The sequence below is a fragment of the Zootoca vivipara genome, chromosome 13, assembly GCF_965207765.1.
Source record: "Zootoca vivipara chromosome 13, rZooViv2.hap1.1, whole genome shotgun sequence".
NCBI lineage: Eukaryota > Metazoa > Chordata > Lepidosauria > Squamata > Lacertidae > Zootoca > Zootoca vivipara.
The window spans coordinates 47783493-47795166 of NC_142596.1; the positions used below are offsets into that span (position 1 = coordinate 47783493).

The following is an 11674-nucleotide window of genomic DNA, read 5'->3' on the forward strand; positions in this document are numbered from 1 at the left end:
CCCCCTGACGTAGCAAGATGGCGGCGCCCATGAGCGTGGGTGAATAAGGGGCGGGCGAGCAAAAAAAGGAAGATTTTGAGGGTGGTAAGGAAGAGGGTTTTAAAATTATTGTTATTATAAGCTTTATTGAGTTGGCTTCGGGGACTTCTCATTTGTATTGCCTAGGGAAATTCACTATAATTCCTTTGGGGCCAAGAGAGGGTCTGCTTTGGGGGCTGTCCTTGGGTCCCACGACATAGATTTCCCCCAGGGCAGCCTGCTGCCGAGACCTCCTTTTATCCCCCCCATTTTAACCCCCCCCCCACAATACCCACCAGGCCTCTTCCCATGTTTAGAGAGGCTTGCTCTAGTTTGCTGTGTCCTTAAAATATAAGTTTATAAACGTAGGTCAGCTTTTTATGATGATACCTGTATCCGTAACACATAAGGAAAGGCGGAGCTACTTCTGAAGAATCGCTCATGGTTACTTGGTCCCTTTCTTTGCCCTCATTGCCCCAAATTATTATTTATTAAATTTACCAAATACTGTACCAGAATGTGGTGGGGTGGTTTACAGCGCCTGTCATCAAGATGCTCCCTTGCGGTTGGGCGTCTCTGGCCATCTGTCTTCGTTCATGGTCCAGCATTATTGCAAGTGGAGTCAAGACGGTTGTACACACCACAGGCAGGTAAGAATTAAGGTTGCAGGCTGATCCTGGGTTTGCTGTGGTTGGGGGTTCATGCTTTTTCATAGCTAGGATTGGAATGCAGGAACGCAGCACTGAGACAGAGCATTCTTTCATGTAGCTCAGTGCCATTTATGGTGCCTGGCAGCTGCTAACTATAAAGTATTTCAGTTGGGTCTTTCGTAGTTTTACCTGGAGTTGCTGGGAATTCACAATGAAATGAGATTTTGCATCTAAAGTATGGCATGTGTTCTACCTTGGAGCTATAGCCTTTCTTAAATTAGGAACAGGTAAATTTTTGGGGGCCAAGGGCTGCATGGTCTCCTTGGTCAAATCCCTCAGACCTGTATGCCAGAAGTAGGGGTGACCAGAAGAGGTTGCATGCAAACAAACTGCTGACCCATGCAGATGTCTACTTTATGTGCCATGCCTATTTTAATTCTTTTTTCTTGTCACTGCTACTGAAGATAGGTGAGGGAGAAAATTTTGCTGGGGGGCTGCAACCGAACCTCAGATTGGGATTTAGCTACCCCAGCCTTTAAAAAAATTCTCCACACCCTGAAAAAAGTGTATGTTATAGTTTTCAGGTGTCATTTTCTCACAGTAACAAACAGAATGCCTCTAGGTTGCCCACAAGTTGGTCATAAAATAAGTTATAAAGATAACAGGCTTCCCTCACTGTTGCTGTTTTAACTGCTACCATTCACCATGTTGCCTTAGAACCTTCAGATTTCATTCTGGCACCACACATTCTACGCATATCCATTGATAGACGTATCTGTTGTGATAAAGCTGGGTGTGCAGTGGGTTGAGTGTGTGATCTGATCTGGTTTTAAGCCTCTCACGGAACCTTAAGAGTTGATAAACTCTTAGGACCTGGATGGTTGTCTGATCTCCCTTTACACTGATGGCAATTATCCTGCTGTATTGATCATTGGGACAGAGCCATGCGACTTATAAGTTTGGTTTCTCTGTTTTGAGAGGGCTTAAAACTAACAAAAGATGTCTTTAGAACTCAGCTTGTGCTTTCTACAAACAAGGAACAACTGCTTACTACCTGCATGGTTTGAGATGCAGAAGTTCTTTTTTTCTTTTGCAGCTAGATGGCATCTAACATCTACAGGCAGTGCATTCTGGGAGATGTAATTCACTGAGAAAATGGGCTGGACAAAGCCTTTAAAATAATGTTGGTTGGCAGCTGATAGGCAGAAAGTCAATGGATAGAGTGGCAGCTCCTCTAGGGTACTTGTCTCCACTCACTTACATTCTAGACACTGAGCTACACCATGTACTGAATGTAAAATACATTGACCATTTGTTACAGTTGTTGTTTAGTCGTTTAGTCGTGTCCGACTCTTTGTGACCCCATGGACCAGAGCACGTCAGGCACTCATGTCTTCCACTGCCTCCCGTAGTTTGGTCAGACTCATGTTGGTAGCTTCGAGAACACTGTCCAACCATCTCGTCCTCTGTCGTCCCCTTCTTCTTGTGCCCTCCATCTTTCCCAACATCAGGGTCTTTTCCAGGGAGTCTTCTCTTCTCATAAGGTGGCCAAAGTATTGGAGCCTCAGCTTCACAATCTGTCCTTCCAGGGAGCGCTCAGGGCTGATTTCCTTAAGAATGGATAGGTTTGATCTTCTTGCAGTCCATGGGACTCTCAAGAGTCTCTTCCAGCACCATAATTACAGTATCTTATCCCAAAGGATGTTTTCTAAGAGATACATTTAAAATTGGTGGTTCTTGAGCTTCCTGCACTCCCCTTTTTCATCTTTGGTACTTCACTGCCTCTGCAAAGCATATACTGGCACACATAAATGCATATTGAAAATTAGATTGCTAGCAGTTAAGCAATGGATGAAGAGAATAAAAACCTAACTGTGTAAAGATCATCATAGATAGCTGAAAACCATGGGGGAAGGGAGGGACAAGCGTTCCAGAAGGCTGACTGTTGAGTATCTTTGAACAGAAAGATTCATATTGATTCAGTAATTGCAGGAGTGGGGAAAGAAACCAGTACAATGTAAAGAAAGAACATAAGAAGAATGTGCTGGATCAGGCCAACAGCCCATATAGTCCAGCATCCTGTTCTCACAGTGGCCAACCAGATGCCTATGGAAAACCCTCAAGCATCATCTGATCCAAAGAGCACTCTTTCCTCCTATGTTCTCAAGCAGCTGGTATTTAGAAACATTCCTACCTCCGGGCCTTATTGATTTCAATGGACCTAGACATATCTACATTTGCCTGGGTTGTGAACATCAGATTTGTTGTTTAGTCGTTTAGTCGTGTCCGACTCTTCGTGACCCTATGGACCATAGCACGCCAGGCACTCCTGTCTTGCACTGCCTCCCGCAGTTTGGTCAAACTCATGTTCGTAGCTTCGAGAACACTGTCCAACCATCTTGTCCTCTGTCGTCCCCTTCTCCTTGTGCCCTCCATCTTTCCCAACATCAGGGTCTTTTCCAAGGATTCTTCTCTTCTCATGAGGTGGCCAAAGTATTGGAGCCTCAGCTTCACAATCTGTCCTTCCAGGGAGCGCTCAGGGCTGATTTCCTTAAGAATGGATAGGTTTGATCTTCTTGCAGTCCATGGGACTCTCAAGAGTCTCCTCCAGCACCATAATTCAAAAGCATCAATTCTTCGGCGATGAACATCAGATATGTGCATATTTTATTTATTTCTTAAACAGAGATATGTATTTTTCTTGCAGAAAGGAAAAGGTTCTACCAGAATGTCAGCATCTCCCAAGGTGAAGGTGAGCACCTCTGTGTACTGTAGTTTGTCTGTCGTGCAGATGTTTGGAACAGGCTCATCTGGACTTCTTCTCCATCCTAGCTCAAGGTTATGTTATGGTGAAAGGCAGAGACTTTGCCAAGGTGAGCTTTGTAGTGGAACAGGTGGAGCCACGCCTTCCACGCTGGCTCCTGTGTGTTGCAAAAGATTCTAATGCACCTAGAAGAGGGATATTGCAACACATCCAGGAAAAGTATTACTCAGGCTTTGGCAAATCTTTGGTGGAAGAGAGTCCTGTTTGTGAGGCAGCTGTAGAAAACTTATTTTGATACCTTCATATTTGACACCAATGTCAGGATGCTTTTGCTGCAGTTGAAAGCACACGTTTACACTGGTATTTCTCTGATCATTCATATAATTTTGCTGTCACTCTTTGACTTTGTTTTATTGAAACATTTTGTTTTTCTTATGTTTGTTTTGGACCACCTTGATATTTTTTGCTGAAATTGAAGGGGGGGATTAAATCAATAAATGAAGTGTTTAGTTATTGTTAAGAAAGCTGTTTGTTGGTTTTCAGTGATAGGGTATGAGTAGGACAGTGTTTTTCAAACTTGCGTCCCCAACTGTTGTTGGACTAAAACTCCCATCATCCCTAGCTAGCATGACCAGTGGTCTGGGATGATGGGAGTTGTAGTCTAACAACAGCTGGGGATCCAAGTTTGAGAAACACTGGAGTGGGAACTTCCATCATGGCACCATTCAAGAATTTAATATTGGATGCAGAATTTGTCATTGTGAGACTCTCAACTTTTCAAATAAATGAAACCCATCACAAGCCGCTGGTCCTTAAAACTGCAAAGAGTGACTGGAGATAGTGTCCAGCAGAATCTCCAAAGCTGCAGGCTTAGTGGGTTTTTCTTAACCTTTATTCTTCAGGTGGCTTTGAAATCAACTTGGACCACCGAAAACTGAAAACCCCCCAGGCCAAGCTCTTCGTGGTGCCAAGCGAGACTCTGGCTCTGGCTGTGGCGACTGAATGGGACTCTCAGCAGGACACCATCAAGCTCTACGCAATGCACCTGGTGCGTGAAGGAGTGGGTGGGGCATGTGAACAAACAAATGGAGGGTTGAGATTGCAGCCAATCTGTTCTCCTTGAGTTAGGCAGAGCAAGGATGTGCACTTGGTAGCTAATGTAGGCTAATGTTCGACTGGACTGTATAAATCAGATTGCAGGTGGGAGATACTCTACTCAACTATGTATGCATGTTGTGCTTTGTGTTTCTTAAGACCCTACAAGTAAAACAAAGTGGCATGTCAGGATAGCTGGCCCATCCAGCTCCATATTGTGCTCTTTTTCTGCGCTTCACCTTTTGCAACCTGGTGCCCTCCAGATATTTTAAGCTACAGTGGTACTTCAGTTTAAGAACAGCCCTGTTTAAGAACTATTCGGTTTATGAACTCCCCAAAACCGGAAGTAGTGTCCTGGTTTGCGAACTTTACCTTGGTCTAAGAAGAAAATCCAAATGGTGGAAGGGCACTGGTAGCGGGAGGCCTCATTAGGGAAAGCGCACCTTGGTTTAAGAATGGTTTCGGTTTAAGAACGGACTACCAGAACAGATTAAGTTCGTAAACTGAGGTACCACTGTATAGCTTTCATCAGCCTCTACCAAAATTGTTGTGCTGGCTGGAGCTAATGGGAATTGTGGTCCAAAACAGAAAGACACCAGGTTGGAGAAGGCGGCTGTTGCAAGGACTTTTGTACAGGGAGTATGACGATATTGATACAAGCTGTTTTACAACTTCAGAGCTTGTGGGGAGACTTAAACTGGGAATTGGCCGGCTCATTGCTTCAGCTGTGTTACTCTGCTAGTCTAGCTCTCTATTTCTGTAGCTTCTTTCTTGCCTTTCAGACAACCTTGTGCAACACAGCTTTGGACAACCCGGCGCAGCGAAGCAAAGATCAGCTCATCAAGGCAGCTGTGAAATTCTTGGAGACAGACACAGTTTGGTAGAAATGCATTCTGGGAAGGGGCTCCCTTAGAAGCTGGATCTTAAAAAATTATCTGATCAGGGGATGAGAAAACCAGTGTTTCTGCAGTCACTGTGTAGTGGGTATGAATGAAAAATCCACTGCCACATTGAAGTAGAAACAGAAGTACCTCTCCTAGTGCAGATAAGTCCTCATTTATTGAATTCTACCTCAATCTCCTTATCACAAGATTGGCTGACCATTTTAGGCCGAGGGGCCTCATCACCCCATTGCATCCCAGATGTGATCACCCCAGCAGTGGCATGTTCACATGCGCAAGTGTGCAAGCACACCAGAAGGGATCCGCTCTCCTCAGTTATCTCCCATTTGGACTACTGCAATGCACTCTACGTGGGGCTACCTTCGAAGGTGACCCGGAAACTGCAACTAATCCAAAATGTGGGAGCTCGACTGGTGACTGGGAGTGGTCGCTGAGACCATATAACACCGGTCCTGAGAGATCTGCATTGGCTCCCAGTACATTTCCAAGCACAATTCAAAGTGTTGGTGCTGACCTTTAAAGCCCTAAACAGCCTTGGTCCTGTATGCCTGACGGAGCATCTCCACCCCCATCGCTCAGCTGAGGTCCAGCTCCGAGGGCCTTCTGGCGGTTCCCTCATTGCAAGAAGTGAGGTTAAAGGGGAGCAGGCAGAGGGCCTTTTTGGTAGTGGCGCCCACCCTGTGGAACGCCCTCCCATCAGATATCAAAGAAATAAACAATTATATGACATTTAGAAGACATCTGAAGGCAGCCCTGTTTAGGGAAGTTTTTAATGACTGATGTTTTAATGCATTTTTAACCTTCTGTTGGAAGCCGTCCAGAGTGGCTGGGGAAACCCAGCCAGATGGGCAGGGTAGAAATAATAAATGATTATTTTTACTCAGCTGAGCCATGTAGAGCAGCAGAGAAGCAGAACGGTTTCTTTTCTCCCCATCATGAGGTGGAAAATTGTACTCTCTGTCCTTCAAATGATCAGTCTGTAGAGCAGATAGTGACTTATCTTATCCATCACAAAGCTGGGCTGGCCAGGAAGGTTGCTGTTCATCAGCCGAGCCCCACGATGTTGCTACCCACCATCACCTTGGCTTGGCTGGCAGGGGGGGAGGGGAATTATTGGAGAACTTGAGAGACACCCCCCACACTTGCTTTTACTCGTGAAGGACCACGAGTAACAGTACCATGCCACAGCTGGGACAGCATAGTCAACTTGAAAATTTTAGAGGGCATTTGTGTGCGTGATAAAATTGGGATTCACAGCTTTTTTTGTCAGGAATTGGAAAAGCAGGATTGAATCTTGGGAGGTGCTAGGCCAGGCGTCCCCAAACTGCGGCCCTCCAGATGTTTTGGCCTACAACTCCCATGATCCCTAGCTAAGAGGACCAGTGGTCGGGGATGATGGGAATTGTAGTCCAAAACATCTGGAGGGCCGCAGTTTGGGGATACCTGTGCTAGGCACAGGTGCAAGCTTAGCTGCGTGGAACCTAATTCTGTTGTGCTTGATGGTACTTTCTTTTGCTTTGCTTCCATGGCATTCCAGCTACCGGGTAGAAGAGCCGCCTGCCTTGGTGGAACTGCAAAAGAATGAGTGGGATCCCATAATCGAGTGGGCAGAGAAAAGGTAAGTGCTAGCAAGAAGTCAGTGCCAGGGAAGTGCTGCTGATGTACAGACACGCCCTTGTCCCCAGAGGATACTTTTGGCTCAGGGCATGAAAGTTTAACTGTGTTGGTTGCTGAGCCATTTAGATTTCTTAGGCCCATTTCTGAGCCTTCCTAGGGAAGACAGATGGAGAGGAGACTCTTGGCTGCCAACTGCCCCCTCCAAAGGTATGTTGAAGGACTATCACTTTCTAAACTTCTGTTAGCTAGATACGTATTGTTTTTGTGTGTGTCCTAGATTAAAACTGGAGGTACATTTGCTCTTAAAATGGCAAGAGGCTTAATTTTTAGAGCGTTCGTTTCTACCCATCCCCAAGTTTCCTGTATGAGCACCTAATCTTGAGCGCTCACAAAAAATCTACATGCACACAGAGACTTTCCATAGGCTGCATGTGGTTTTTGGAAGGATGTTTTTGAGGTTCGCTGATGTGACAGGATTCCTTTTTATATCTATCCCAGCTTTTTACAGAAATACAGAGCCCCATCCAAATAAATTTAAAAAATCAGCATTGCAACAAAATTGACCAGAAACCCAGAGACTAAAAAACAGCCAGAGATACTTTCTCAATGAAGACATTCTGGGTTTGCTTAAGAGTGTGGCGTTATCTAAGCTCTGCTCTGCTTGCAGGTACAATGTTGTGATTGGCTCATCAACAAGCATCATGGGTCCCAGCATCCCGCAAAGCACGAAGGACACCTTTGTCAGCCACCTGGCATCGTATAACAGCTGGGCCCTTCAAGGTAAAAGGATGGCTGTGTCCTGGGAATGTGTCTGCTGTCAGTCATACGTCATACCCTGCACCTGCCCATTTTCTGCTTTAGCTAGAAATGTATTTTGAGGTTCAGAATTCTTTGGTTGCTATCCCACCATAGGAGATCAAGCAGGGGAGGCACACTGGGGGACCTTTCTGCATTTTTAAGAGAGAGACTTAATTTTTTTTAAAAGAAGAGCCCTGCAGGATCTGGTTCAGCATCCTGCTTCCCACAGTGGCCAATTAGTGGCCTCTGAGAAGCCCACAAGCAGGATGTAGAGCAGGCATAGGCAAACTCGGCCCGCCAGATGTTTTAGGACTTCAATTCCCATCATCCCTGACCACTGGTCCTGCTAGCTAGGGATCATGGGAGTTGTAAGCCAAAAACATCTGGAGGGCCAAGTTTGCCTATACCTGATGTAGAGACAACAACCCCCTCCTGTCTATCCCCAGCAATGAGTATTCAGGGATAGACTGCCTCTGAATATGGAAGTTGCATTTAGATGGCTGTGGACAGGCCTCGTCTTCCTTCTCCTTGTCCAATCTGATGTGAGTACAACAGTTTTAAAAAGCGGGATACAAATCTAAACAAAGTAATCTGTTATTTTGAAGCTGTTTAAGCAGCAGTGGTGCTTAAACGCAGTGGGGTGCAGGTGGTGCTGTGGGTTAAACCACAGAGCCTAGGGCTTGCTGATCAGAAGGTTGGCGGTTCGAATCCCTGTGACGGGATGAGCTCCCATTGCTCGGTCCCAGCTCCCGCCAACCTAGCAGTTTGAAACCACATCAAAGTGCAAGTAGATAAATAGGTGCCGCTCCAAGTGGGAAGGTAAGCAGCGTTTCCGTGTGCTGCTCTGGTTCGCCAGAAGCGGCTTAGTCATGCTGGCCACATGACCTGGAAACTGTACGCCAGCTCCCTCAGCCAATAACGCGAGATGAGCGCCGCAACCCCAGAGTCGGTCACGACTGGACCTAATGGTCAGGGGTCCCTTTTAAAGCAGCAGTGGCCCTCAGCATGTTTTGTGGAGGCAAATTCCATAGCTTAAATTATGTGTCCCGTGAATAAACTTTCTCTTGCCTGGTCCTGAATCTACAGCCCTCGATTTTATTACGAGGGAAGCAGGGGGGAGAAATCTTTCTTCAGGTAGTACAGCATGTTAACGAATTGTCTGCTGTGCCCCTTTGAGCCACCTTTGTTTTCCTGCATGGTCTCCAATAAAATGCTACAGCCTAATAGGTCCTATTTTCTTACGCAGGAATAATCAGGGCAGGGCATTAGGTGTCTCCTCACCTTTTCTTGACTGCTCTTCTTGTCTCCCAAGATTGATTTGCACAAGAAAATGACAGGTTTCCTTCCCTCTTTCTTTCTGGTTTGGGGTGTTTCCCCCTCCTGCTAGGCATAGAATACATGATCACCCAGCTGAAGTCTCTGGTTCTCTCGATGAGCCTGCTCGACAAACACCTCACGGTTGAGCAAGCTGTCCTACTATCTCGTCTAGAGGAAGAATTCCAGGTAAACTTCGTTGTGACAGAGATCTGGGGCTTTGGGGCCAAGTTAATTTAGGGACCGTCTGCTCCCATTATGAGCTTGCCTGCCAGCTAAGACCTGCCTGTGGCTCTGAAAAAAGGTTTATGGCACTGCTGGATTCATTTCTAGATCCCACCTTTTAACAGAAACAGCTAAGGTGACTTTTCCAAAAATAAATACCTAATTTAATAAAGGCCCTCCCTCCAATAAAATCAGTGTTGCAACACAACTGAGCACAGCAATAGATCCCAGAGGCTAAAAACAGCAGCAGTGACATAATAAATCAAGGTATTTGGGGTTTGCTCAAGAGCATGGCAAATCTTTTTTTCAAACAACAACAAGGTTTTATTAAAGCTTTTTCATAATACAGTAAAATAAAAGAAACTAATCTAAATAAAATCACAGGTAGGTAGCTGTGTTGGTCTGACGTAGTCGAAACAAATAAAAAAATTCCTTTCAGCAGCACCTTAGAGACCAACTAAGTTTATCATAGGTATGACGTGTGCATGCACACTTCTTCAGATACACTTCTGCTTCAGTGTATCTAAAGAAGTGTGCATGCACATGAAAGCTCATACCTATGACAAACCTAGTTGGTCTCCAAGGTGCTGCTGGAAGGAATTTTTTTTATTTAAATAAAATCAGAGAGAGAGAGAGAGAAAAGGGGAAAAAAAGAGAGAAAAGTGTGGCAAATCTAAGCTCTGCTTTGCTTCCAGCTATGGTGTTGTGAACTATTTGCAAGGAGGGTCTGATCATTCTTCTCATCTTCCTTCAGATCCAGCACTGGGGGAACATTGAGTGGGCCCACGACTATGACATGTACGAACTTCGGGCCCGCACGGCCGCTGCTGCCCTTTTTGTTCAGCTTTGCTTAGAGAATTCCACAGTCAAGCACAAGCTGCTGCAGGACTGAGACTCTGGAGCGGACAAGGAACGGGCACCGGTGGCACTGGGCAGAACTGTAGAACATCCAGGACCGACTGAGTGGCAGGTGGAGAAGGTGGGGTGATGGAATCGCACTACTCGTCCAAGGCTGACCTGGTGATAGCGGTGATGCTGATGGGCCTTGGAGCCTTAGACTGACTGGGGGTTGCAATTCTCCCTGAACGAGGGGGCAGGAATGCCTGGCATCCGTTTCCTTCTGTTCATCCTGAACCTAGCCCTTGGCACATCCAAGCAGACTTCCCTTCCTCGTACTACACCCCCTGTCCTCCTGGCTGAGAGTCCTGGCCTTCTGACCCTTGGATGCCCCCAAGTTTTGAATTGCCAGGAGGAAATCCGTTCATTCCTGGAAGTGACAGGCACCGTCCAGCTGCGGCTATTTTGTACCATTGTGGCCCCTATTCCCCTTGATTCCCTGGCTTACCAGCAGCAGCCCAGTTTGAGTTTTTCGGGGCCTCCATGGGGAGGCAAGCCACTCGAGGCACAGCTGCTGCAGGTGCTCATTTTGGCTGGGCTGATGCTGACCACCACCCAACTTAATTGGAATCTGGACCAGTCCGTGGTGGGCAGTGTGGCACAGCCTCACCTCTTACCCAAGGTGGTGGCTCACTAAGGGCTCCTGGCAAATCAAGAGAGAGCAGGCAATCCCTTTGCTTCTTCAAACGAGAATTTGTGGGCATCAGTGCTCCACCGTTTGGAATTAAGTGGGGCGTTGGCAGCCTCCATTGCACAAGGGGCGAAGATGCAAAACTGCTGCTGGATACTTTGGATAGCATGGAAGGGCGTAGGCACCTATTTGACCTCTCGGCAGGTGAATCATGGCTGCTTTTATAGCAAAGGTGGTATGATGCTAATCTGGTGCATTTGCACTGGCCTGCCCTCCTCGCTGCTGCCTCCCCCTCCTCCCAGTAAGCTTTAGCAGCAAGTTGTCTCCTGGGAGGTACCTCCACACCACCCTGCCATCTGCTACTGGGGTACTCTGGAGCCCTGCAGTTGGAGGGGGCCAGAACCTAGGCCAGATCCAGTTATGTCTCCCTATATCCGCTTAACCATTCCATGTCCTCCCATAGTTTCTTAGCAGGCGTCTGTGTCTCCAAGGAAGCCATAGCCTGCCATGGCGGTTGTTTTTACCCCTTTGTGTACCCAGCAGAGAAAAATGCATTCTTCTCCCCTCCCTTACACTTTGATTAAATATTCCTGTTTGGTGCCTCTACATGCAATATGGATTTTTTTTGTGTGTGTGTGTTTGTTTAAAATGAGTTTGTTTCAGTGCCAGAGCTCTCTGGCCCAAACATTTGCTTTGAAGCTGCTCCAGGTTCAGCTAAAGCGAAAAGATTTTGGGTTGCAGAGCTGGATCCCTGGAGAGCTAA

The 11674-nt window shown here is 46.5% G+C and overlaps 1 protein-coding gene across 1 annotated transcript; it reads left to right on the plus strand.

Annotated features, from left to right (window-relative positions):
• The first annotated feature begins 9 nt into the window (after positions 1 to 9).
• Positions 10 to 11517, plus strand: ATPAF2 (ATP synthase mitochondrial F1 complex assembly factor 2). Its single transcript, XM_088657083.1, has 8 exons — positions 10 to 668; positions 3376 to 3420; positions 4335 to 4480; positions 5310 to 5407; positions 6967 to 7047; positions 7714 to 7826; positions 9232 to 9347; positions 10138 to 11517. Exons 1-8 carry the CDS (start codon positions 536 to 538, stop codon positions 10273 to 10275), a joined length of 870 nt encoding a protein of 289 aa, XP_088513209.1. The 5' UTR covers positions 10 to 535; the 3' UTR covers positions 10276 to 11517.
• The last annotated feature ends 157 nt before the right edge of the window (positions 11518 to 11674 follow it).